This window comes from Apiospora hydei (assembly GCF_038363865.1).
Source record: "Apiospora hydei strain CBS 114990 chromosome Unknown utg000009l_segment0_segment0, whole genome shotgun sequence".
NCBI lineage: Eukaryota > Fungi > Ascomycota > Sordariomycetes > Amphisphaeriales > Apiosporaceae > Apiospora > Apiospora hydei.
This window is the reverse complement of record NW_027117368.1, coordinates 328,752-354,321: the sequence shown is the minus strand read 5'-3', so window position 1 is coordinate 354,321 and position 25,570 is coordinate 328,752. Positions and strand designations below refer to the sequence as shown.

Genomic DNA, 25,570 nt, shown 5'->3' with positions numbered 1-25,570 from the left:
AACAAGTATGGAACGAAGGTCGGCGTTTTTACAACTGTTTTTGGATAATGTGTATTGTTTGACCCGTATCTGTGCCGTAGTGTAAAGCTTGAGCACCACAACTTTTTCAAGGCCAATATTGCTTCAGTCTTCGGCATGGAGACTATCGAGGTAGTCCCAGAATCCAGGTCCATTGAAGGGACGGGGAGACATTGCTAACCGGTACACAATCACGCCCTCACAAGAGGTAGAGTCACAAGGTTCTCGGATTCATCGGTTGCGAGGCCGGTCGTAATTGTGTCAAATCGAGGTTTTTTATTTCCGTTCCGAAATGCAGGTGGTGACGTTTTTTCTAGTCGGTGCTAGATCAGATTCAATGCAGAAGCTGCCATGCCCTTGCCCAGGTCGTCATCGTTCGTTCCGTCCAAATGCCATATCAACACCAAACCCAAATCTGTGTCGGCGCGTTCGCTGGTCAGCATGAGGCCCCCAAGTGCATTGCTTGTTGTGGGGGTGGTTGGGAGGGGCGTCTGGGGTTCCGTACCACAGAAACAAGAAAATTTCCTCGCTTATCGCTGGGCACTCCAGACGCTCTTGACGAGGCCATCACGCTGGCAGAGGCGGTTCATGGAGTCGTCGGACTCGCCCATAGCGCGGACGAAACCGCAGAGGGCGTAGACGTGGTTCTCGCCGGCAACGGCGCGACCGTTCTCATCAACCTTGGCGATGGAGATCTGGACGGAAGCGTGGTCCTTGGCCTTGATCAGACCTGCAATTCAAGAGGTTAGTCACTGGAGGAGAGGTCGATTCCTGTGTCGTAGATCGGTTATCGCTTACGGTTGGAAGCCGAGCACTTGCGCGGGACGTAACTAGAAAACAAACAAGGTCAGCATCATTGCCCAGGTTCACTTCCCCCAAATCGCAGGTTCTGGTTCGGGCGGCGGTGCAAACGTACAGGTCGACAACTTGGCCCTTGTCGTTCTCCATTTTGGCGACTGTGTATTGATGATACGCTGAAGGTCGTCGGGGATAATTGGTGGTGAGATGGGTTCGCAAGTCGTACGGCGGGATGCTACTTTCAGCGTTGTCGCAAAAGGGAAATTCTGGCGGGGGATTGGACTTTTTCATGAGTGGGAGTGTGTGGGCAAAACTGCGACCTAATCCGGGAAAGGCTTGGGGCACAAGTACGTATCGCCTGTGGCGCTTCTTATCTTTTGTGTGGCTTCGTGGCTGGGAGGCTTGTGCGGAAATGTGTGTGGCTTTAGCGCCCGACTCTTTGTAACCCACCCAAGCTCACCAAACACCTGACCTCGCGTTTTGTTCGTGGCAAGAATCGACTGATCATTAGTGGAGTCTAGCGGGTGGCCGGTGCCTTTGCTTGTGCTGCCAGCTGCCCCGCTACGGAACGGTCAATTGATTGTTGACTTCGTCGTTCACGGGCTCCAAGTCCCTGTTGTCTAAGTGCAGTGTAGCCTTGAAACATGCAATAATTCTTATGCCTCGCTTCAGGTCCCGTTCTCGAAATAGAAGGGGCTAATACTATTTCAACTTCAACTTTTCTGACTGTGGTGTCCGAATTTCAATCTGAATCGCCTCCTCACTGCTGGATGCGCGCGTCGCATTCCTGGCAAGTCCCTGCGCGAGGCGATCAAGTTCTACAGGGTCGGAATGACTTCCGCGGACGTCTTTCAGTCACCCCCTGCGAAGCCGCCAGCGGCTCAACAACAATATGCAATGATTTCCTCCTCGCCGGAGCTGCCTTCGTTGGCCGAGATTGCCCAGAGGCATTCGAAACGACCAGCACCACTGCGAAGCGGCAGCAACGCCGCCCCGATACCAGCGGCAGCGCTCACCTCTTTCACTAGTGCCAAAGACGTGCTGCGACAGGCCCCTGATGTTGACGTCGAAGCGGAGCGGTCACCGTCTCCGAAACCGAAGCCCAAAGCCGTGAGGAAGCGCGCAACGAAGGCAAAACCCAAACCGGAGGCAACGACAGCACCAGAGCCGCAGGAGCCCATTCTTATACCGTCGTCGCCGCCCACAGACAAACCAGCGAGGAAGTCCAGATCGAAAAAGGCCGAGTCGGCACAATCCACGATATCGAGTCGAGTGACAAAGTCAACCACTACAAGCAAGAGCAAGAGTAAGAAAAAGACCGAGACCGTTTCACGACATTTTGCGACTACAAAGGAGAAAGGGAAGGCCGTAGAGTCTATAGAAACCCCACAGCCCGTCGAGTCGGACTTGCACCAAACAGACCCGCCGCGTGCACCTGATGCGGACGAAACCGAGGTTTCTGCGCCACTCGAAGTTGCCATGCCAAGACGAAGAGGCTGGACACCACCTCCAGCAGATGGCCTCGACAATAGCGAGTTATTATCCTCGAGTAGCAAGGCACCAGTCTCAAAGGAGATTTTCTCGAACTTGTGTCAGGACTTTGCCCGGCCCGGGGAGAAGGAACCCATTGCGAAACCCTCGGCGGAGATTGCCGAGTTCATGAAGAAGCGCAAGCTCAATGATCTTCCGGCGAACGAACAGGCGTCGCGCTCGACAGAGGCCTCGCCTACACAGCCCGCCGCGGCCAAGAAAAAGAAGAAGATTCGCACCATCACCGAATTGGCCACCGCCCCCTACCAGTTGCCTGAGCTCCCTGACGTTTTGCTGGCGCCCGGGAATGCGGAGACGCTCCTGAAGCATTTCGACTTTGACGGGGCCGTGAAGGCGCAGGCTGACCACCAGAGGGTCGTCATGGATTACCAGGAGACGAAAAGCAAAGGCAAGAAGAAGGCGCCCGCCAAACCGAGGAAGAAGAAAGCAGGGACTGCCGAGGATCCGATACTGCTTTCGCCGAGCTCGGCGATGAAGCAGGCTTCGAATGTGGACTTTTTGTTTGGCACCTCCAGTCAGCTGCAGACCGACGAACCAGCTGAAGTGATTCGTGACCTTCAAGCCGCAATCCGGGCCTCCAACCAAGTGAACGATGACGAAGATGAGGACGATAAATCGGGTCTTTGGCATAAAGGGGCAAGAGACGTTGATGGAAGTTTGCTCGAATTCAGGGTCGTAGACTCTAGCGATGGGGTGGAGGAGGCGACTAGAGGGTCTCCTTCTCCTGCCCCGGAGGCTTCTTCCACGGACAACGATTTCCCAGATATCAGCATAATCGTGTTGCAATCGCAAGCTGGTCTTTCTAGTGTATCAACTACGCAAAACACCCAGTCCCAGCAGGCCGTACCGAGTTCACGAACGACTCTGCCGAGTAGCGATAAGTCCGCAATGGTGCCGCCGCCACCACCACCACCCTCGCGTCCAGCTACGGCTGCCAAATCGAAGCGCCCTGACTTCACGATACTTACCGACGCGCAACTTTCCCGTAAGATCAGCACGTATGGCTTCAAACCGATGAAGCGTCGGGCGGCAATGATTAAACTTCTCGGGCAATGCTGGGACGAGCAACAACCGGCAAATGCTGTACCCACCGGGCCCACCACATCCAACTCCTCTTCAATTTCACCCAACGCAGCAGCAACGGCGGCGCCAGCTTCTGCGCCGCCTACCACGGCAATATCACCGGCCAAGAAACCTCGTGGCAGGCCGAAGAAAGAAACGGTAGCCACGGCTTCTACGGCGCCAGTCGAACCCGCATCAACGGCACCCGAGTCACCTAAGCGTGCGCGAGGCCGCCCGCGGAGGGATTCTGGTAGCCAAAGCCCAGCCAAGTCGAAGAAAGTGACGACTCCAGTACGGCGTGGCAAGGCAGCAGCATCCAAAGTGACGAAGATTGAAATCGCCGACTCGGACGACGAGGAAGTCTTGTCGGTGTCGGGCGGCAGATCGTCTCCGGACCCGGTTTTCTCGTCGCCGCCTCCACTGGACCTCTCCATTTCGGAAGACGCGGCCGACCTGTCGCTGAACTTGTCGCCGACCGACCAGGAGAGCTCGTCGTTTACGTTCATCACCAAGGCCGTCACGTCGGCGCCGCGGTCCAGCGACCCGCAGAACCCGTCGTGGCACGAGCTGATGCTGATGTACACGCCCGTCGTGCTCGAGGACCTGGCTACCTGGCTGAACGCGGGGGAGCTGACGCGGGTGGGCTATGATGCGGAGGTGTCGCCGGCGCAGGTGAAGCAGTGGTGCGAGTCGAAGAGTGTTATTTGTCTGTGGAGGGCTAATGGGAAGGGCGGGTCGAGGAAGCGGTATTGAGTTGCGTTGTCGTGTTGTTTGTTACCTAGGCACTTTTTGGTTCAGCCGTCTAGATCACGGTGGTTGGTGTTGGTGTTGGGTTTTGAGCGTGTACGGCATTGAGTCATGAAATGAAATGATATCCATTTGTATATACATCCTTTAGTTGCGATAGACTCCGTTTCCGTTCTTTTATTCTCAAGTTATATTATACGATTACAAGATTGATTGGCTGCCGTTTCTCGAGTACTACATGATGACTGCTGCCAGCCCGAGATATTGTGCGCATGATCTGTCTCCTTTTCGTGCTGAAGCTGCGCTGCTAGCGCTTGACGAAAATGCGGAGGCGGGGCAGGCGGTTGTGGTGAGACCCACACAAACTATGACAGCACTGCCAGGGGAACCTCGGCACGGCTTTGGACGACCTCCTCGATGACAGGTAAAGACGTTTTACTTCGCCATGCTTCTGGGGCGAAATCTTTGAATATGTCGCAATGCATATGTTATATTGTTCGGGCCTCTCCTCATAAACCTCCGAGATTTTGGAAAGAACTTCGTGTTGTCAATTGCTCAGATTTTATCAGGCGGACAATCGCCACTTGCGTATCACTCCGTCCTGCCTGCAGCGACCGACTCTCGGGTAGCAACCCTAGAGCCTCAGTGGCTCACCGCTGTCGCCGCATCCCACGATTGGAGAAAACAATACGCGCCGGGAACATGTACTCGACCGACGCCAAACAGCAGCCGCCCAAGGGCCCGCCGGCCGAACCCCGGCCCAGCTCCAGCATCATCCTGCTGTCGCACACCAACCAGGTCCTGCTGCTGCGGCGCGTTAAGACGTCCCGTTCCTTCGCGTCCGCGCACGTCTTCCCTGGCGGGAACCTGTCCGGAGTTCCACGACGGGCCCGTCGCGCCGCCGGACGACGTGGCGGCGCGGCACCGGGACGGTCGGGCGTACCGGCTGGGCGCCATCCGGGAGACGTTCGAGGAGAGCGGGATCCTGCTTGCGCGCAGGAAGAAGGGGGTGCGCCGCCGGGGGATGATGATGATGAAGGGAGGTTGTTGGTGCTGTCGGCGCGGGAGCGGGATGAGGCGCGCAGGGCGGTTTATGGGAATGAGGTCGCGTTCACGGAGTGGTTGGATAGGGTTGGTGGGGTCGCTGACATAGGTGAGCTTTTGCTGCATCTCGGGCCCCAGCATCAAATGACACTGGATGTATGTTTCGTACTGACCGACATTCCAGATAACCTGCTGCCTTTCACCCGCTGGGTCACGCCTCTGGCTACACCGCGGCGCTTCACTACGCAGATGTACATATACATGCTTCCCTTTCCTCGAAATCACCCTCCTCTGCACCGTCGGGGGTCGGTGATGAAGCCATGGGCCATGATTCCATACACGCCGAAGCAGTCTTGCCGACCCCGGATGGCGCCGAGATCACCACCTCCGCCTTCGAGGACGCCGCGACCTGGCTCGCGAGGCAGCAGAGCGGCGACATCATCCTCTTCCCGCCTCAGGCCTTCCTCCTCACGCTGATCTCGCAGTTCTGCCGCGGCCCACCGCCACATTCGTCAACGCCCACGCCCGATACTGACTACTACCAAAAGCAACGCGACGAGCTCACCGAGTTCCTCCGCCGCGTCCCCACGGCCGAGAAGCCGCGGTCCCTGAAGAACCCCACCTCCCAGATCCCCTGGGCCGACAAGTGCATCTCGCCCGTCACCACCATGATGACGGACGACGGGCGCATCTTGTTGAGTCTTGACCGCCCCGGGCCGGAGCTCAAGGGGACGGGGCGGGGCGGGGACTTTGAGCGCGTCGTGTTGGTGCGGTTTGAGAAGGGGACGGCGCGGCAGGTTGAGGTCATGGATCGGGAGGAGGCGTTTAAGACGCTGAGGCCAGCGGCGCCGAAGGGGGAGGCGGGTAAGGAGAAACTGTAGTACCTATCTTACGAAATATTTAAGATTTCTAAACGTCTTTGGGAGATTTAAGGCCCTTGAGACTTCTATTGGATATACTTATGTCAGTTTTCATTCGTAAAATTGCCGAAGTAAATACACCGAAAACAGTCTTTCATCCTTTAGTAACCAATACTATGTTCATTATGGCATCCCCATTGAAAGCGATTTTGGATGCATCCCTGGTCATGGCTGTTTGAGTAACCTCTGCTCATCGAAATCTGGCAGGTTGGCTCAGGAGACGCAATGACCCGAGTCTAATAGCCACCCAGCCAACAAGCACTAGGCTAGCCTAAGTCATTTCCATTCTGTGAGATATAAGTCGTGCGAATAACATGAGTCCGTGTGGAATAACTTTGCTTTGACTTGCACAAGGATCCCTACACCGCTGAGGCAAGACTTGCACCCATGGGAGATTGGAGGGGACGATTGTGATGTTGGGAAAGTCGCATTACCTATGTTGTTTGTTATGGGAGATTGACAATGGGATAGGCCATCGCTGTAGACGTATCCCTTACCGATTGACCCGAATCTCAGGGAACGGCTGCTGCAGCAAGGGCGGGCCGCGTTGGTTCCAAGTAAAAATAGGCAAGGATTCTCGACTCGCTTCTCGGCGCCGATCGGAGGGAACCCCATGATGGGCGAAATTGCGATTCATTTCAATATCACCAACTTCCTGATGGACCAGGGCCAACTTAATGGATCACGAATCAACATAGCTTCAGCGGCTTCTGGGGCGAATTGTTCGATATCAATACTTACATATAGCTCGGGCAGCTCCTGCTCGTTCTGCTCTCAGCTCACCATCACCATCCATATTCAACATTTACTACACGCCACACATACACTTTCACAACCCACATCAAACTACCCGAATGTCAATACCACCATGAAGCCCTCTGTCGCTTTCACCCTTCTGGGCGCCCTCTCCTCTATGGTATCCGGCTATCACATAGACATCTGTAAGTAGCAGAATGGCGCCATCATCCCTGACCACCGCCACACCTAGGACTCTGCAAGAGTAAAACCTCCAAGTGGGAGAAGCAGTCGTGGTCTAGGCTAATTTCTCTTTCTCGCACTCATTAGGTTTGACCTCGTGCAACTCCCGGGCCTGCTGAACCACCATCACGGGCGCCAGCGACGACGTGTGGCATGCGTTGCCCGCAGGCTACCAGGCCGGGCTGCGCCACTACAAAGTGCACGAGCACTGCTGCACCTTCAATAGGGGCGAATGGAGCGTATTCGCCTGTGCAGGCGTCAGCAACGGAAGCCCGATGAGCCCTGCCGGTAACGTCGTCAAAAATACCTCGGACGGCGGGTTCCGATGCAAGGTGGCGAGTGCGAAAAGGGAAGAAGAACTCGCAAGCTCATAACGGCTGGGCTCGAGCATTGACACTGCTACTCTTCGAATCGCAGATGGCGTCTCTCTTCTCACACACCAGTGTGGATATCAACAGTCGTCATAGCAAATTTAGCATTTGGAACTTATCTTTCGTCCAGGTATGATGAGAAGCCATGCAGATATCTCCTTCCGGTGTATAGTTACAAGGTATTCGGTCTGTAATTATAATGTTAATCTTTTACTCTGACCGAGCCAATACATAATATGTGTCGAATTACAATAGAACCTAAAGCCTTGTAATATTATACGCGTTTGTACACTTACCCGTTTTTAGTCCCAAGTTCTTAACTAGCCTTGGTAAATACCAATTATACTCTCGTAACTAACAAATCTTGATATCCCGACACCTGTCCTGCTCAAACGCCTCCCCATCCATGATCCCATGCACATACGCCTCCCCCACAAACGTGTAGTACCCGTCCCCGTCCGGCCGGACGACGAGGGGCACGCGCCCGCCCTCGGCGAGGACGATCCGGTCCCCCGCGCGCCCCTCGGGCAGCAGCGCGAGCCAGCCGTTGCCGCACCAGCCCAGCCGCCGCTCGATCGCGCACTCGCAGTAGAGCGCGAACTCGGGGAACCCGGCGTCCGCCCACGCCGACGACAGCACGTACGCGAGCGGGTGCACGCCGTACCCGAGCGACCCGAACCGCTTCTCGTTCCGGCGCAGCACCTCGAGGCTGCGCGACCAGGCCGCGAACAGCTTCTCGGTGGCCCCCGCGTCGTCGTCGGCGTACGTGCCCGCGCACAGCGTCTTCCAGTACACCGAACTCGGACCATTACCCCCGTCGCTGCCGCCGTCGTTGTTGGTGCCCAGGGGGTTGGTCGGCTCTCGCCGCGCCGCGAAGCGCTCCCACTGGATCAGGACGTGCCAGTGCTGCGCCTCGTCGGTGAAGATCTTCTTGAACTCGCCCTTGAGGTCGCGCATCGTCATCATGCTGACCGCGAACTCGGTCGGGTCCTCGTCGCCGCGGGCCGCGGCCTCGGCCCGGACCTTGGCCTCGCGCGCGTCGTAGTCCGCGTCGAAGGGCACGGCCGTGTAGTCGTAGCGCGGGATGCTCCGGGAGATCTCCGTCACCGTCGCGACCTCGTGGCCGCGCAGCACGAGCGTCACGGCGTCGGCGGGGGAAGCGCGCCGCGGTGGCCTCGGTGTGGCGCGCGGCGTGCGTGCGGCGCGGGTGGTCCATGGCGTCGCGCGTCAGGGGCACCGCCATCGAGGACGAGTTGCTCCAGTCCGTCACCCAGGAGGGCAGGCCCCGCCGGGAGGAGCGGGGAATATGCCCAGCACGTCCAGGGTCTTGGTCGTGAGGATGAGCTGCTGCGACATCATCCTGTACACGTAGACGACGGGGCTGGCGTAGTCGGCATCGATTTTCACCTGGTTCACAGCGTCGGTAGGCGAGCTCAGCCTCTGGATATTCTTCAGGATCCCCGAGACTGCATAGATCTTGTCTCGTGGATCTTTGGATTCTCGTTGCCGACACCCTTCCAGCAAGGTGAGTAGAATCTCTGGGCCATGTTCCGCTTCGGAACTGCGGTCTGTGGAGCTGTATAGACCCAGGCGCCGTTGCAAGTCCTTGATGGTGAAGTAAGGCAGTATGTCTTTGTTGACAAAGGTGCCCTGCTCCAACGTGGACCAGATGCGCAGCCTGAAGCCATGGTCAACAGCGGCGCAAAAGTCCTCCCAGTCCACCTTGTACCGTCCCATGAAGAAAGTGATGTTGGTAGATAGTAGGATCTCCTGGAGCGTCCAGGAGCGGAACCACCATGTCGCCTTCAAGACCCTCCAGATGTTTTCCTCGCCGCCGTATTGCTCCACGATAGAGCTCTTCACACGCGGAGCCTTGTGGTACTGCATCAGGGTAAGCGGCAGGGTTTCCTGCTCCCTGAAGCTCGGGTCAGGCGCGGCGGTCTTGCTATCATTTGCGAGGTTCTCCAACATTTCGAAGATACGCTGGGTTTTCTTGGTCTCGGGGCCGAGCCATATCACGGTGCGGCGCGCGTTCCTGTAGATGCTGTCCATGATGGGCACCTGGGCGTTACGCTCGGCCACGTCTTCCTGGTTGATGCAGATGGCATCGACCCATAGGACGACCTTGGACGCTGCCGCGGCGGAGTCCGGGCCGGGCCGCAGGCTGAACAAGATGTCGTACAGCGATTCGTAGACTTCAAAGTGGCAACCGTTGACCGAGATGCCCCTCCTTGGCTGATTGGGGTCTCCCCATACGTAGCTGAGCGCATCGTACGTCTGCGCCGAGTCCTCCAGACTGACGTTGGATACCCGAACCTGGATCCATTCCTTGTCGGGCGCCGGCACTATCTCCAGCAGCCGGATGTAGCCCTTGTCCGGGATCGCTCGGTATTGAAAGGCGGGCAGTTGCTGGGTCCATTCGAGAAGCTCTTGGTCTTTTCGGTCCTGTTCTAATTGCTTTTCGGCCTCTTGTGCCGGCGTGGATGGGTCAGACGACGGCGGTGTCCGGAAGTTGCTCCATTTTCTGTTTACAAACTTCTTCAAGTCTCTCTTCAGCCCGAGCTTGGCCGTTTCCCAGTCTTCTCTGCCGGAGGCCATTTCGACGAGACTGCGTGAAAGATATGTTCAGTTAGTCATGTTGGTGAGGGGTTCAGCTCCGGGTTTCGAGGTTGGACTGAGGCCGCTGCGCCGGCAAGCGCACCGTTGCCCCATGTCTGCCAAGTCCCCTCCAGCTCGATATAAGGGAGTTCTGTACATGGATAGAAGCGGGCATCTTTCTGCTTTTGACCAATCAATCAGTCCTTATGTCCTAGCGCGTCACGATGGTCAGCTAGTGTTTCAGTCGACCAATAACAGCATGGGTTTTGGCCGCCGTCGCCGTTGGCTTACGGACTAAATTCTGACTGCATGCGCACCGCCTCCCATCGCTTGGTGCCTGCCCTGAAATTTGGCAAAGCATTAAACAAGCTGAAGATTGTCTTTTGCTATTTCATGCTGCATGCTATATTTAGAAATGTAAGAGGGAAAAAAGAATCACAAGAGGAGAAAAAAAAGTACGAATGTTTGTTACCTATGGCGATGTGAGTCGTTGCTTTCTAGCCGTAGTTGACTACATGACGTAGTTGCTAACAATGAATGGTCCTGATGCCTGCCGACCTCGGGCCAAGATACCGAGTTCACTGAATATTGACGACGACGGTGCAGCTTGTACCATTTGCTGATATGCCAACGCGATATGAACTATCGCCATCCTGCCCCCCGCCAGGCAACTACACTTTGAAGAATTTTGAGGAAGGGAATCCATTCTACTACTCGTGGCTCCGGGACGGAAGTGACGTCCGGAGTGGAAGTGGACCTTCGAAAAGCCGTACCGATACCCAGGAGTCCGTTGCGGGATCCAAGCCGGAGGAGGCATTCCTTGCTTTGATTGACAAGTCGCGATGCGAGATAGCCGACACTCCCCGACGGTATCCGGTCTGCTGCAGCCAATACGGCATCGGGGCTTCTGCCGTACATTCGGCTTTTAGCAGATTGATGGAGAAGTACTGGTCCGTCAATGTCTATCTGGGACTGGGGTCAATGTGGATGGCGCTTTGCTCTCAGGTCAAACCCATAGGGCAAGTCGTCAATACTTACCTCTCTGCAAGATCAATCAATCCCACTACCTAGAGCCTAGAGGTAGCAGTGGGTGGGTCTGCGGGAAAAACACAGGGTCCCCTGATCATGTGCTACTGTTACCTAATGGAAACCGTAAGTTCCTTCCTGCTTTGCCGCAAAACGCAACCAGCAGGAAGGAACCACAACGCCTTGCTGTCACTCAGGCAATTGCGTTGCGAATTGGCAATCAATTCATTGACTTCAATGTTCTTTCTACCGAGATCAACCAATTTCACACTACCTGACCATGAAAGAGTGATTTTGTGTCAGTTTCTGCTTCAAGCCGACAGTAGATTGTCGGGTGGGACACGAAATCAGCGTCGTCGCATTCTCGTCGCCTGCCTTCTCAGCGCCAGCTTTATTGACTGTACCGTCGCTATCATTCACACATCGAGTTGCTGTTGGGCAAGTAGACCAACGCTCAGCGACAATGCCACACCTACCTTCGGGCGCGTGGCGCAGATACGGCACCATCCTGCTGGTCTCCGCCTTTGCCGTCATTCTCTACGCCTACATCGACCTCTCGTACTCGTTGCCCTGGAACCCGGACCGGCCAAGCCTGCCCATGTTCCCCGCGGCGCCGCTCGCCAAAGCCTGCGACGGCGCGCTTCCCCAGCGCCGACGACACTGCTGCTCCAATCCCCAACCTCGTCCACTACATCTGGCTGCTGGCCGACCCGGCCGTCCTGTCCCTCGACTTCAAGGTCTTCATCAGCGTCTACTCTGCCCACCTCTTCTTCCGCCCTGACAAGATCTACTTCCACACCGACGCCTCGCCCGAGCTGTGGGAGCGCACCCAGGCCTCCGGCAGCGATTGGAGTCGGCGCGTGCTCAACCTCCCGGGCGTCGAGCCCAAGTACATCGACAACCCCCGGCTGACAACCCAGGGCGTCGAGATCGATACCTTTGGCGCCAAGTCGGACTTCATTCGCGCCTACGCACTGCGCGACCTGGGTGGGATCTACCTGGATGTGGACGCCATACCGCTCCGCGACGTGGCACCCTTGCGCCGTTCCGGCTTCGCCAACGTCGTGGGCGGCGCGACGGCTCTGGCACCAAAGCACACGGGCTACGTGAACACGGGCGTCTGGCTGTCGCGCCCCCACTCGAACCTGGCCGTCATCTTCGCCGAGGCCATGGACGCCTTCTACAACGGCGTCTGGGCCATCAGCGTCGGCATCCTGACCGATCTGGCCTACCGCTTGCACGCCGTCCCCGGCGAGGTGCTCATCATGAACCCTCGCGCCTTCGCGCCCGCCAGCTTCGAGCTAGCTGATACCATCCGCCTCTTCCGCCCATATGCGCCGCGCTTTTCGCAAGGAAATGGCAATGATGCCGACGACGGGCTGCCCAAGGAACTGTCGAATACGTGCGCTGATGCGCTGGCCTGGCTGCGCCAACGCGAGCACGCGCCCGAGACCTGGAAAATGGACTTTTCGGCAACCTATGTGCTACATGCCTTCGACGACGATGCCGCCAAAGTCGGTGGTGGGTGGGATGGGAAGATCACGCTTCCGTACGTACTCGCGCGGCAGAGCAATTATGCGAGAGCCGTGTACCCAGCGATCCGGCATGCCATCAAGGCCGGCGTCATCCCTATGGAGGAGACAACATGATGATGTCTTGGCTTATGAGAGGGAAATACTACGATTATTAAATGCTAATGGATTTTACGGCCCCTCCCTGCTGATAAGCGCGTCAATCAGTGTTCTTCTTCACTGTGAGACGTCACCAAACTGGTCCTCCTGCTGCCGGCGGCTTGTCTCCTTGGTCATCACTGGCCGGATTTCTCTTCCAATGGCATCATAGACACCCAGTCGCAGGGCATGTATTGCTTTGCTCTCTTGGGCGCCGGAGAAGCACCGTAATGTAGGAGCATCCGCACCGTTTCCTGGGCTCCCGGGGCCAACGAATTCGTCGCGTGGTCCATAGGGTTCATCTGAACGCTCGATTGGTCGCCATCATCTTCGTCGTCAGGATCCAAGGTGCAGTTGTGGTTAACTGGTAGACCTGCTTGAATCAGCGCTTCGACTGCGCGGTGGTTACCACGCGAACACAGAGTCGCGACTATCCCGGAGAGGTACACAGCCTCCGGATCGCCGCTGTTGATGATGCCGGGAATATCCAGGACCCGGGCCTCCTTGACGAGGTAGAGTATCGCCTCCGTGGAGTCAAGCTTAGCGCCGTCCGAGAGAACGCTGCACCATGAATACTGGTCCATTCGCAACGACTTGGTATCCAGCAGGACGCGCAATGACCCACCACGGTTACCTGCCATGGCAGCACGTGCCGATTCGATTGTGACCAGGGCTTGGTGAGAGAGCAGAAGTCGCAGCATGTCTAAATGGCCTCGCCAGGCGGCTAGCTCCACCAGCGTGGGGGTAGTAGTAGCATACGAATGTTCCAGGGCCGGGCGCTGGTTGGTCTGGAACGGCGCGCCGTTGTCGATCAAGAGCGCGGCGACGTCGACGTGGCCGCCGAAAACGGCCATAAGGAGCGCTCTGCCCATGCCCCAGTTGCGGTCTTGAGCCCGACTAGTTTCGAGACGGTTGAAATCAAGTATCTTCTGGACGAAGGCTGTTCTGCCCAGAAAGGCGGATAACCCGAGCACGGTCCGCAACGACAATTCGAAGGGGGAAATATCGTATTGGGGTTCTAGGAGCAGGTTGAACATGTCAATATCATTGTTCTTGACGGCGGCAGCCATGGGATTGGACCTGTCATCGCTGAGCAGCAAGCCACTTGCGAGAAGGTATCTGACAAGGGTTGGGTTTCGCGCTTTGACAGCCGCGTACAGAGGCGTGCCAAAGCAAGCGCTTAGCGTCACTAGATCTACCTGGTGCGAGCCCACATGTGTCGTGTAGACGGGACCGGATCCTGTGTTTTGCTGTTTCGCGCCCGCGATGGCCGGTTCGTAAACGGCCTCGAGGCCGAGCGCAATGGCGGCGGGCAGCAGGGAAGCCCGGGCGTCCTGGTCCTCTTGTTCAATGCGCGCTTTCTTGTTGCGCTCGTCCTCGTCCGGCGGGACGAACCTGAGCCTGTCCAGTCGTCGCTGGATGTTCCGCCACCACCCCGGTTCGCCTCCCCACCATTTGTGCGCGAACTCGGGCGAGTAGCTGTTCATTTGGTGGCAGAGGGCCAGCAGTGCGGTGTAATACCCCCTTGCTGCTGCTGCTGCCGCTGCTGCTCTTCCTGTCCTGTTTCGCCCAATCCCGCTGTTCCTGATCCTGACGCCGATGCTGCTGTTGTCGTCTGTGGACCTAGCAGCTCATCCAGGAGCCATTTGAGACGCGACTCGATATTGGCGTTGCGATTGCTTGGTAGCTTATGCGGCGACTGGGCGAGCCGGTACTCCAGATAGCGCGCGAGGAAGGGCACGGGGCTCCCAGCGATGCCGAGTCGGCAGCCCAGGAGACCCTGCTCACCGAGCAATGCGCCGGTGGCCTCGAGCGCGACGAATACTTGTTGGCTGAACAGTTCTGATAGTTAACATATATGGTGGTTAGCCTGTCAACATGAAAAACCGCTGGGGGTTAGTGAAGCGAAGTAGGTAAGGTTGGGGAATATTAAGCAAGGTAGGTAAGTAAGTAGTTCATACTGCAAACGAGACGGAGCCGCGCGAGGAATGGGAGGTTGGGCGGTACGACGACATATCGCAAGATGTCCTGGATGGTCTCCAGCGGTAGGTCGGAGAGAGACGTGGGACTCATATTGACGACGACTTGTCTATGTAGGTAGGTATTTTACTTGTTGACCACGATTGAAAGTAAGTGCGCACATATGCGCGAAGAAGATTGAGGTTGGGTGAGTGTGAATCAGCTTGAACAGCGAGTGTGGGGATGGAAATAGGCATTCATGCAAGTGCCCGAGTGCCAGCGATTCGCCACAGCTGTGCTTGCAGTTGCGCCGCAGCGCGATTTGCAATTGGGAGCATCATGCAGTAGTTCTTGCTTCATCGGACAATCCCAGAAAACGAGCACACTACGGCCACGTGTATCTCTTCTCTAGATGCGAGAAAGATTGGGATGTCGGTCGTTCGTTGATTGAAAAGCAGACACGTCCAGGGGGTGGGTGGTGGTGCTCAATTGAGGGCCCGCTTGACTGGGTTTTTTTAAGGCATCCAGCACCCCCTGTAAGCACTAAAGAACGGCCACTCAACTCTGCAAGTGGGTATTAACTGTGTGTCGACAACGCACATCATCTGAATACTGAGTGCGTAGCAATACACGGTTAACCGACGGGAGCTATCTGACCAATATATACGAAGATACATTCAATGAGACTACTGTTCTTGCTGATATCTGCTCAACTAGCTTTTCTCTCTCTCTCCTCGCCCCATCGACCCAAATCGTGAATAAGTACTCCTTCGCTCTACCAAGTTGGCAACTGGGGTTGCAGGATGGCCGTCTTCTCCGACCCGCCGTTCGAGATCTCTTCCGCGAGATCATTTAGCACCCCCCAACGAAGATGATGGCGTCAACAGTTTCAAATGCCTCCTACCTGGAGACGGCCGCCTGATGCTCCGGTCAGCGGGGAAATGAACGGTCCGCAGCGTCCTGGAGGCTGGAGCCGCGGGGCTCGGCTCGCCCCCACTCACTACCTACCTGTAAGTACGGAAGCGCGGTGGAACACGCCGTCGCCCGCGCTGGCGACGCCGATATGGCGGCCTACATACTACTCGAGACGGAGCGGGCGGGGGAGGAGGAAGAACTCCGGCAGCAGCAGGGGGCTCCATTGCTGTCGGGCCCCGCTGGAGATTGCCTGTGGCGAAGGGCACGCGGACGTCGTACGGGTGCTCCTGGCTGGACGCTGGCGGTGTGGAGCCTCTCGGACGCGGGAGGCCGCATAGTGGCGGCGGAGGTTCGCTCGGTCGCTCGCTGGAAAGTTCTCGACCAAGTCGATGTTCGCGGCGGTCGTGAGCGGGCACGTCGGGGTCGCGGGCTTGCTTGTGTAGGTTGGCGGCGGTCTCGGGTTGGCGCGGAGGAGTGGCGGCTTGCGGTGAGGGGGTGTTGTTGAGTGCGGGCAAGCTGCCTTTCTAGGCTGGATTCTGGTGCAGAAGAAGAAAAAGAAGAAGAAGAAGCCCAGTGACAGCGACGACGACGAGGGGGGATGAGTCGGCGAGGAGTTTGACCTCTTGGGCAAGGCCTATGTTGGGGGCAATGCGGATGTCTTAAAGGTGCTCGATGCACATGGCTTCCTACTGGATCGCCATGTCTGGGCATTGGGCTTGGCACCAGCAGAGGTGAAATGGGAATCGAAATGGGAATCGGAATCAGAACCGGAATCAGAGGCAAGCACCTTCCAAGGTTGAGGTCGCTCATCCTTGAGATTATGGCGTGCAGCCGCCCAGCTTGGGGTTCGAGTCCCCGCTGCTCGCGGCCATGAGCTGGTCGCGGGCGGATGTGGTAGAGTTCCTTCTCGGCCTTGGGTGGCCGCCCGTTGAGCATATCTTGGGGACTTCGGCCGGGGCGCTGTGGCAAGAAGGTCAGTTCCCCCGGAGGGCTGTAAGGCAGTTGCTGGGCGCCGGCATTGTGGCCGTGGCAAGCTAGGATGCGCCGCCCTGATGGAACGACGGTGAGCTGCCGGCATGGCAACCAACATCCCCTCCAGTTCTACAGTGGTCAAAGGGTAGGGTGGGAGAAAGCTGTACCGAGCCCCTACAGAAGTACTGAATTAACAGCAGCTTGTGCTAGCAAGGACCGAGGTGACCTCAGTGGACGGAATACAGTACGACCTTCTGGTCCCCTGGCCTAGTGGTAAAGGGCACCTATGCCTCGAATGCAAAATAGGTAAAAGGTTGGGCCCGACCTTGTTGATTGTCAGAGGTCTCGGATTCAATTCACATTTGAAAAATAAAAAACAATCAATTGGCGATGTAAACAATCAACTGCCTAGGCGCGTAACTACAGGGCATGACAGGCCTGTAACCACAGGGCGTTCAGTGGACAACCATTGCAGCCCACCGCTGCGTCTGGCGGATTGTTTTCATCGACATTACTGGAGCTATTGCCTATCTGTGTCTATTATCAGATTTATGGAAGAACTGAATAACGGCACGACGCCGCCCTCGCACAGCCAGTACGTGGCATACGGCCCGTGCCCTGGGCGCCGCCACGCCGACTGGCGCTCCGCATCCGCCACCCGATTACGGCGCCGCCTCCCAAAGCTCGCGGTCGTGATTGCGGGTATACATCATAGCGCATTCCTTCAATGCCTACGCAAGCCCAACCATCTTTGAGTTGACGCCACTGCCGCCCTCGCCAGCGCCTCCCAGGATAGGAGGGTCTTGCCCAAGACGCCCGCGAAGTCCTGCTTCAGTCGAGCCTGCACCTGATCCAGGCCAAGCAGGTAAACGTGCTCCGCACATTCTAAAAAAGGCGGCGAAGACGTCGAAGTAGATGGGGCCCTTCTTCTCCGGCATGCAGCGCCAGTACTTACTCCACAGCACCGCGAATTTCCGGGACGCGCCCAGGATGGCTACGTGGCGAAACGACGAGAGCGCGGCCCGGAACTCGGGGAGGAAGGACCACCCCAAACCATTAGGGCAGTTGAGCGCGTTGTCGGGGCCGAAGAAAGCGTCGAGTCGCTCGAGGCAGTTGATGAGGAGCATGTCGACTAGGGGGTAAGTTTGATAAACCGAGAGAACTGGTTCAGGGGGTCTGCCATTTTACACTGCAGGTGGTAATCATGTATATATATGTACGTAAGCAGACTAATGCAGGAGGGTTGACGTCGTGGCACCTGGTGATGCAGCGTGTCTGAATGATCGACAGTCCCAAGGCTCGGTTCCTAGATTTCTCGGTAGATGCAGCCGTCCCAAACCACTGTGATTAGCCTGTACTTGGCAGAGGGAAATGGGCTACAGCTCAACACCCCGCGCCAAGTAAAAAGGTACAAAACCAAAAGAAAGGAAAGAATGTAGGTAGGCAGAGTAACTGGTCAATCGAATGTCAAACTGGGAAATTAGAAGCATGACAAGACTCTCAATGTTCGTTCAATCTACTCTTCAATCGCTCAAGTTATGGTAAAACATCAAACCTCATGACACTGAGTCGGCTGATGTCCCCTGTTGCTTACCTCACTCAATCTTGAACCAACCACCCACTGGCAAAGGCCACTGTTCCCCATCCGCTTACTCCGAGCTTACGTCCACTCGAAGAAGTTCCAAATGGACGTCTTCCACCCGTATCCGAGACTGCCCCTGACCTCCGTCAGGCCACATGGCAGCACGTCGGCTTGGCAAGTCGGCCCTTACGGCAAGGCTGGCGCTGCCACGCCGGAATCTCTCAGTGCTTTCCGAAGCAGCGCCGTTTACCAGTACCGCGAGTGCCCCTGCGACGACGAGGCGGCCTGCCCCCGGACGGCTCCTGCCGGCTGGATCCGCTGCCGGGCTTCCTGTCCCTGTTCCGCGGCTCCGGACGCTCTACCTGGCCGACGCGGACCAAGTGCGCATCTCGGACATACGCCACCGATGGCGCGGCCCCTTTCCTTACTACCGTCGCTGCGGCGCCTGGAGATCCGGTTCCTGGCGGACTTGGAGCGTGAGCCTCCATCCCAAGACAATTCGCTCAGGTAACAAGTACGTGCATGCACCTGTGACCCTCGACCTTTCCATTCTCGCCAGCTGGGGTGGCTTGCATTGTTGGCGCCACGGTCACCGGAGTTGTGGCCGTTGCGGATGCACCGCGGCGGCCGCGAGAACGACAGTAATACTGGAGCTTCTGGAAGTGTTCCTGGCTAAGGTTGGGGGAAGACTGGGTCTCCGCGAGCTAGTCCCCTAAAGATCCTCTGCGGTGCAATCCGGCACGGGCGGCAGCACCCAGCGCATCGCATTATGCTTCCGGCGTGGTCCATAGTGGAGCGAAAGGTGAGTTGGCACGGGATACCACAAGTAGATGCAATTTTTGAGTTCGTGTTCGTTGCCTGCTCGGTCGAGCTGGCTGTGCCTCTCTTCCGGCCCCCGGAGCCCTGACCGCTTCCCGTTTCAATAGTCTGAGCACTGGACTGGCCCCACGGCCCGTCCCAGCCACGACCAATCGGTCCAGGCCAGTCGGGCCGCCTGCTCCACTGTATGCGGCGTAGTCTGCGGCGGCTATACTCTAATCTCGAGGCTTGTCCCACTGTATGCGGCGTATACTCTGACTTTGAGACTTTTCCACCAACCATGTCAACTCTCACTCGTTTTCTCTGGTTCGCGAGTTCCACTTATTTCGGCCGTCCTTTTTGTAGCCTTGGACTCTTTCGATCCAGACCGCGCGACTATCTCGCATCACGGCATCACTCATGCCAACAAGCCCGGTCTCGTACCACCTCAAAGCACTTCAATCATGTATAAAATGAAGCTCGTCCCGAACCCTTCCTCGAGATTATTGCTCAGCCACCATCTGTCTTCACCACGCCCAGTTAATTCTTGTATCCCACCGACCGACCCCGTTTCCAAGCAACCAAAGCCCACCATCCCCAACAAGAAGATGCACGCCCAATCCAGCCTGGTCGCCCTTTGCGGCATGGTCTCGCTCGCCCTGGGCAGTGTCGAGGTCCGACCCGACGACCCGTACGCCTTCCTGGCCGCCGAGGCGACGTCATACGAGGACTTGGCCATACGCGTCTCCGCCTTCGTCGCCGCCTCGGGCGAGCCCCACGAGCCCGTCCCCAGCCCGGTCGTGACCCCGGCCCAGCAACAGGCGATGGATGAGCTGGTCAAGAGCATGCAGCCTGGTCAGTTCTGCTACCCTACCCTACCATCTAACCGGTTGCTATTATAGCTCAAAGCTAGCTAGCTAGCAAGCAAGCAACCAAGCAAGCAAGCACCAGTTCGGGACTCTTTGAGAAGCGACATGAGCACGCAAGCTAACCGAAGATTTTCTTATCTTTTAGTGGAGCGACGTAACGGAGCTCCGGCTGTCCGTCGACGCGGAACCACCTGCAACTCTCACGTTCCTGCTTTTGTAAGGAAACCCAACCAACCCCCTTATGAAAAACTTGCGCATCTTTGCTAATATTCTTCTTCTCCGTCAAACCAGGCTCCCGACATGGTTCGATGCATCAACTACCTTGCCAGCCTCGGACAGCAGGAATGCCGCATCCCCAGCCCTTATCATCACTCACAGATGTGCCACGACAAAAGTGCGTACATCACCGCCGCGAGTGGTGCTATAGATAGGGCCACTACCTGGTACGTCTTGTCCTTCCTTCCTTCCTTCTTTCCTTCCGTCCCTTCTTGCGGATCCGCGACCTCTCCCCTCCCCTCCCCTGTTCTTCAATTGCAAGTCGGCTAACTGAAGGATGGTTTATGGTTACAGCGCCTATGTGGCGAGAGAGGCCGGACATATTATGGACATGTGCACCACGGCGACCAGCCAACTGATCTCTGGATACGGGTTTCTTGAGGATGACCAGTATTTCGAAGTCATTCTCAGCGGCGCCCCCCGTACAACGTGGAATGAGATTGTGGGGCTCTTCTCGTCCCGTATCGGCCGAACCAGATTAATTCGGTAATTATTTCTAAACCGAAGATTATAATTACTTGGTAAATATAAATATACATTTAGGAACACTATATACAACTACATTCAAGCCTACATCGCCTATATAAATGTGTTACTGAACACTATTGACAGGATGGCGGCGTTCGTTTCAAGGACGGCGGAATATGTCTAGACCTGCGCGCCATACAGCGTCGATACTGACGAGATACAAAACTGCCAAAATTACAAGTCCATTTAGCCAAGAACACTACGAAAGTACACATGAGGTCAGACATACGCTGGCATCCGTGATAAGCACATAATGCAGAGAATTTGAAACTTCATTGTAGGTTTGAAGCATCAATGCAGATTTCTTCCCTACCGGCAGGAACACAGTTACTGATACCCCGAGAAGATCAGCCAGCACCATGCTGGCGCCCACTTCAGGAAATGCATTGAGCGCATACATTGAAATTACCTTTTTTCTTCTTTCATCCTTCTCTTTGCCAGCCCTTTTGAGTCACATCGGGGCAATCCTGCAGGAACACAAACCCTCACAGAAACCATACACCGCATCTTTGGGTCTTCTTGGTGGCGTCGTCTGTCGTACTGCGCCAACCTTTCCGCGACCTCCGCGTTGGCTTGCCGGCGCAGCATGAAAGGGCGAGTATCAGGCCAACAAAGCTGCGGCCAAGGATCTACGCAAGCAGGCTCTTCGAAAACAGGCAGGTGGTTGTTGACTTTCTGGTCGGGTCGCCGAAGCCTCATACAGGGGACTCTGGTCGGCGATGCGCACATCTCTGGTTCATGGAACCCTCCATTTTGAGTTTATCTTTCCGGCGTGGCATGAAGTCGTTCCGAGATGGGTGGAAGGCGTCTGATTGGTCCCCTCGGGGCAGGACCGGCGTGGGGTGCACACCCTCATCTCCAAACTTGGCCCAATGCCACGAGCCTGTTTATGTGGTAATATTAATCCTGTGCTTCGTAATCCCGGTTACAACAACTTTGCCTGCGACTAAGATCCAAACCCACCTTCAATCGGTCCCGGCCGTTGCATCCCAACTTGGCTATCCCCCCCTGGGATATGTGACTAACGGTGTGACGGATGAGCCAACGGCCGCCAAGCATGGGAACCCCTTCACCGAAAATCTGACATGATGCGAGTGCCCTGCAAGATTCTAGACCCAACACACCAATCCTTAGTCACACGACGGACAGTAGGAAGGCGTATGCGTCATGTGAATCCCTCTCTCGCCCCCTGTTACTGTGGTTCGCTTACCCTGTTCGCATTGTGCTGACCGTCAGCAATTGGCGTGGCTGCGGGCCAATCACACCGCGGCCTCCGTGATCGTCGTGCGTAAGAAGCGCAAGCCGTAAAAGGCCGTAAAACTAAGGAGGGAAACACCCTGGTGCGCAAGGATCTCTCTTACCGAGTCTGACAGAAAACGGTCGGCCCGCACCTCATAGGGCTGAGGCTCTCGACGCTTTCCACAATAAATGTGGGTAGGCTATGTGATGGAAACAACAAAAAGGGGGGCCCTTCGTAATCTCAGCTTATCATCGCCAACTTATGCATTTTACGGAGATCCCGCTCTGGAGACCCCTGGCCCACACCTCCTCTATCTTTGTGATTAGGCATCATGTTTCCGGGGGTAAAGGAGCGGTCTACTGGTAACGGGCCTAACGTCATTGGGACTTCTCAACGTTGGTTCCAAGTTCTGGTTGGATATTGGAAGTCCTCGAGACGAGAAAACGCAACGGGGTGAGTCAAGTACCAGACTGACGGCGAGGCTCCCTGGCATACGCCTCTACTTGTTGGACCGCCTAGAATGCCGTTACTGGCCGTTGTGCCGAGTGAGCTGTAGAACGTCGCAAGACGGCTGAGATGATCAAGAAGGCTTATATAAGACATTTGTTTCCGAATCATGTCGGAACTCGATGAGAACTCGCTCACTTGTGTGACAAAACTGCTATAAGACCCTATTCTTAAGATCCTATCACCTATACGGGACAGCCCCCAAGCACTCTTTGTCATCCCATCTTAACCCCTTCACTAAAGCTCACACCTCTTCTAATCAAATCATCATGAGTTCCGTGGGAACCGTAACGGCAGTACTGCAGAGCCTGGCTCCCCAGTCGTGGTACTCCAGCCCCGAGCCGGCAGTGCCCTCGCCACAGACACGTTGGAGCTTCAGGCCGGGACGCCGGAGACGACACTCGGAGACAGACTCCGCCCCCTCATCACCTCGTTCGTAGAGAAGGACCTCAAGTACGAACCCAGACCTTCCAGAGACCACTCGGCCCTGTGGAAGGCCGCGGACGACTATGCCACCCAGACCGGAGTCGCAAGAGAACCGGGCTCGCGATCGGCCAAGATCTTCCAGACCGGCGTGATGTACGCAGCAGTAAGTCGAGCCTCAACGCACACAACGACTCTCCCACCCCCCTCGTATCATCCACATGCCCACCATTTGCTGACCCTGGCTGCCCCCCAATCAGTGCTGTGTCCCCCGCCACCCCCTCGAAGTCCAAGTCTACGTCGCCATGTACTCCTGGCTCGGCCTCCTCCTCGACGACAGCGCAGCCGAGCACTCCGACGAGTTCGCGAGGTTCGGCGCGCGCTTCGTGGGGGGCGAGCCGCACCCCCTGCCCCTCCTGCAGGCCTGGGCCGACCTGCTGCGGCTGACGTACACGTACTGGGACGCGGCCCCCGCCAACTTCATTGTGACGGCGTCGCTCAACTTCCCTCAACTCGAACCTACTGCAGACGGGCGCGGCGTTCAGGGGATCGCGGCGGCGCCGCGGCGAACGGGAGTACTGGGGTTTCGGAATAGTAGTGGGAGGAGTTGGGCGCGGTATGTGAGGGAGAAGGATGGGGGTGGGGATGCGGTTGCGTATTTCACGTTTCCGAAGTCGATGTACCCCAGCCAGGAGGAGTACTTGGAGTGCATCCCGGACCTGGCTCGGTATATCAACCTGGCCAACGATGTCCTATCGTAAGTTCTGCCACTACTAGGCCCCTGACCCCTGATACCGAACCAGAGACTGACAACACATGCGTAACCCCAGGTTCTACAAAGAGGAGCGGGCAGGCGAGGACGACAACTTCATCAGCCAGATGGCCATGTACGAGGACAAGGACAAGCTCGCCGTCGTGGAGGACTTGATCGACGACGTGGCCAAGGCGGTGGCGCGGATCCGGGCCACGATCCAGGGGAAGGAGCCGTACGCGTCGGCGGTCGAGGACCACATCCTCGGCTACGTGGCGTTCCACAAGCTCAGCCCGCGCTACCGGCTCTCGGAGGTTGGATTGGGCGAGGAGAAGTTCAAGGCTGCTCCCTAACTTTGGTGTAGCCTTGGGTGGACGTCGTTAGTGTGGGAACGGGAGAGTAGTATACCTAAAAGACTCGGTCGCCACAAGGCATTGATAGCTAATATACCAATCGTATTCCAGGATTTCGTGGCCGAAAGTTTGCATCCCGTGTTTCCCTTCCCCTCTTTACCGTTTCATTATGGGTCCTCCGTCGAGCTCGCTTTGATTTTGGTATCCCAAAGCTCCAATGCGAAGAGGCTGGTGGTGTATGAGAAGAGCGTATGTACATAGACTTACATGCCTCTGTCCTCGCAAGCGCATTTCTCACCATGGATCCATCTGCGAGGTTGCCATTCCGCCTTCTCCGCGGCGCTCAATCCCACGCCCTCAATCTTGTCCTTGCACGCGGCGCGAAAGACGCTGTCGTAGTTGTCCGTGGTCATCTCGGTGTCCCCCAGATATTCGGGGCCGACGATTCGGGTGTAGTACGATACCGGATCACACCGGAGATACCAATCGGCCATGTACAAGTAGCAAGACTACGGCGTGATAAATGGCAGGGTTAGCAAGACCATCTTGGCGTTTCCCGCCGCCTCCTAGCGGAGAACAGGGAACAGGGGACAGGGAGTGGCAGGCCAGCCTTACCCGTATCATCTTCTGGGTATCGAGATGCTGAGAAACCCCATACCGAGATCGAAAAACGACAGAGATTTAAGACGGGAACTTTTCAGGATGTCTATGTACGGAGGCGTCAAAACCTCGATTGGGGGGTACTCGGTGGCCAGGTGACGAATACGTCTCCCCTCCTCCGCCCAGGTTGGGAAGAGGTCGTAATCGGTGAAGAAGGTGTCGACGTCGAAGTTGAGCCACGTGTAGATGGGTCGAGAACCGCCCGTGAGGGCCTTGACGTAGCCGCCTGCGCCCTCGAGGTAGGCGCGAGACTCGTGGCACGCTTGCAGGGCGGGCGGCGTCCGGGTCGGGATATACGAGTGCTCGTCCTCCTCCAAATCGATATCCCGAACGTAGAAGTGCAGCCGGGTAATGACACCGTCTTTAGGTGGCCAGACTCGCACGTCACATATCTCGAGGTAGCGCGGCGGGATCGAGAGACCCCAGATCTGGCAGCGCAGTTCCAAGGGTAACCGCGGAAATAGATGGAACGAGGCCATGGCAAAGTAAGAGAGGGAACGCAGGAAGCAATTAGGTAATCAATTGGCGCGGCGACTCTGCTTTACGGGCCGTGAGGAATCGATAGACTTCCTAGGTCGCCGAATCGTAATGGAATCCGCTACGCTACGGTGCCGTTCTGCTGTTCCTGTCGACCGAACTCGGGGTTTTGGACGTCGTTAGGGCGTGTGCGGGGAAGGGCGGGAACCCACCAGGGCGTGCGTTAGTGGTGCAGTGCCGCTGAAATTCACTAAGCCAAGCCGCCAAGCCGCCAAGCCGCCCACTATTAGCCCTTCGGTCGGCCTCTGCCTCTCCCACTCCCGCATTGGGAGATCCCCTCCCACATTGAGCCCACCCGAGACCAAACCCCGAGAGCAGCACTCTCGAGTACATAAACCCCAAACCTCCAGCTGTCCATCAAGGTGTCTGAATCTCGTCAATCTCAACCATCGTACCTGTCATCCTTGTATCTATTAT

The 25,570-nt window shown here is 56.7% G+C and overlaps 13 protein-coding genes across 13 annotated transcripts; 7 read left to right on the top strand and 6 right to left on the bottom strand.

The window, feature by feature from the left end:
* Positions 1–548: 548 nt before the first annotated feature.
* PG997_011858 (40S ribosomal protein eS21) lies at positions 549–966 on the bottom strand (the record flags this gene model as incomplete). Its single annotated transcript, XM_066816173.1, has 3 exons — positions 549–748; positions 817–848; positions 935–966. 3 exons carry the CDS (start codon positions 964–966, stop codon positions 549–551), a joined length of 264 nt encoding a protein of 87 aa, XP_066661865.1.
* Positions 967–1,647: 681 nt separating this feature from the next.
* On the top strand, positions 1,648–4,182 carry PG997_011857 (AT hook domain-containing protein; the record flags this gene model as incomplete). Its single annotated transcript, XM_066816172.1, has 1 exon — positions 1,648–4,182. One exon carries the CDS (start codon positions 1,648–1,650, stop codon positions 4,180–4,182), a length of 2,535 nt encoding a protein of 844 aa, XP_066661864.1.
* A 696-nt stretch (positions 4,183–4,878) lies between these two features.
* On the top strand, positions 4,879–6,101 carry PG997_011856 (uncharacterized protein; the record flags this gene model as incomplete). Its single annotated transcript, XM_066816171.1, has 2 exons — positions 4,879–5,518; positions 5,572–6,101. The coding sequence occupies 2 exons, from the start codon at positions 4,879–4,881 to the stop codon at positions 6,099–6,101; spliced, it is 1,170 nt and encodes a 389-aa protein (XP_066661863.1).
* A 907-nt stretch (positions 6,102–7,008) lies between these two features.
* PG997_011855 (uncharacterized protein) lies at positions 7,009–7,492 on the top strand (the record flags this gene model as incomplete). Its single annotated transcript, XM_066816170.1, has 2 exons — positions 7,009–7,081; positions 7,287–7,492. The coding sequence occupies 2 exons, from the start codon at positions 7,009–7,011 to the stop codon at positions 7,490–7,492; spliced, it is 279 nt and encodes a 92-aa protein (XP_066661862.1).
* A 351-nt stretch (positions 7,493–7,843) lies between these two features.
* Positions 7,844–10,087, bottom strand: PG997_011854 (uncharacterized protein; the record flags this gene model as incomplete). The annotated part of the gene is made up of 2 exons (XM_066816169.1): positions 7,844–8,663; positions 8,760–10,087. 2 exons carry the CDS (start codon positions 10,085–10,087, stop codon positions 7,844–7,846), a joined length of 2,148 nt encoding a protein of 715 aa, XP_066661861.1.
* A 1,489-nt stretch (positions 10,088–11,576) lies between these two features.
* On the top strand, positions 11,577–12,762 carry PG997_011853 (glycosyltransferase family 32 protein; the record flags this gene model as incomplete). Its single annotated transcript, XM_066816168.1, has 2 exons — positions 11,577–11,713; positions 11,763–12,762. The coding sequence occupies 2 exons, from the start codon at positions 11,577–11,579 to the stop codon at positions 12,760–12,762; spliced, it is 1,137 nt and encodes a 378-aa protein (XP_066661860.1).
* Positions 12,763–12,920: 158 nt separating this feature from the next.
* Positions 12,921–14,270, bottom strand: PG997_011852 (uncharacterized protein; the record flags this gene model as incomplete). Its single annotated transcript, XM_066816167.1, has 1 exon — positions 12,921–14,270. One exon carries the CDS (start codon positions 14,268–14,270, stop codon positions 12,921–12,923), a length of 1,350 nt encoding a protein of 449 aa, XP_066661859.1.
* Positions 14,271–15,672: 1,402 nt separating this feature from the next.
* Positions 15,673–16,593, bottom strand: PG997_011851 (uncharacterized protein; the record flags this gene model as incomplete). The annotated part of the gene is made up of 3 exons (XM_066816166.1): positions 15,673–15,750; positions 15,822–16,173; positions 16,445–16,593. 3 exons carry the CDS (start codon positions 16,591–16,593, stop codon positions 15,673–15,675), a joined length of 579 nt encoding a protein of 192 aa, XP_066661858.1.
* A 767-nt stretch (positions 16,594–17,360) lies between these two features.
* Positions 17,361–17,756, bottom strand: PG997_011850 (uncharacterized protein; the record flags this gene model as incomplete). The annotated part of the gene is made up of 1 exon (XM_066816165.1): positions 17,361–17,756. The coding sequence occupies one exon, from the start codon at positions 17,754–17,756 to the stop codon at positions 17,361–17,363; it is 396 nt and encodes a 131-aa protein (XP_066661857.1).
* Positions 17,757–18,314: 558 nt separating this feature from the next.
* PG997_011849 (uncharacterized protein) lies at positions 18,315–18,722 on the top strand (the record flags this gene model as incomplete). Its single annotated transcript, XM_066816164.1, has 1 exon — positions 18,315–18,722. The coding sequence occupies one exon, from the start codon at positions 18,315–18,317 to the stop codon at positions 18,720–18,722; it is 408 nt and encodes a 135-aa protein (XP_066661856.1).
* Positions 18,723–19,310: 588 nt separating this feature from the next.
* Positions 19,311–20,806, top strand: PG997_011848 (uncharacterized protein; the record flags this gene model as incomplete). The annotated part of the gene is made up of 6 exons (XM_066816163.1): positions 19,311–19,344; positions 19,397–19,864; positions 20,024–20,094; positions 20,170–20,321; positions 20,449–20,640; positions 20,767–20,806. 6 exons carry the CDS (start codon positions 19,311–19,313, stop codon positions 20,804–20,806), a joined length of 957 nt encoding a protein of 318 aa, XP_066661855.1.
* A 2,351-nt stretch (positions 20,807–23,157) lies between these two features.
* PG997_011847 (uncharacterized protein) lies at positions 23,158–23,956 on the top strand (the record flags this gene model as incomplete). Its single annotated transcript, XM_066816162.1, has 2 exons — positions 23,158–23,609; positions 23,683–23,956. The coding sequence occupies 2 exons, from the start codon at positions 23,158–23,160 to the stop codon at positions 23,954–23,956; spliced, it is 726 nt and encodes a 241-aa protein (XP_066661854.1).
* Positions 23,957–24,123: 167 nt separating this feature from the next.
* Positions 24,124–25,095, bottom strand: PG997_011846 (uncharacterized protein; the record flags this gene model as incomplete). Its single annotated transcript, XM_066816161.1, has 3 exons — positions 24,124–24,184; positions 24,224–24,465; positions 24,685–25,095. 3 exons carry the CDS (start codon positions 25,093–25,095, stop codon positions 24,124–24,126), a joined length of 714 nt encoding a protein of 237 aa, XP_066661853.1.
* Positions 25,096–25,570: the final 475 nt, after the last annotated feature.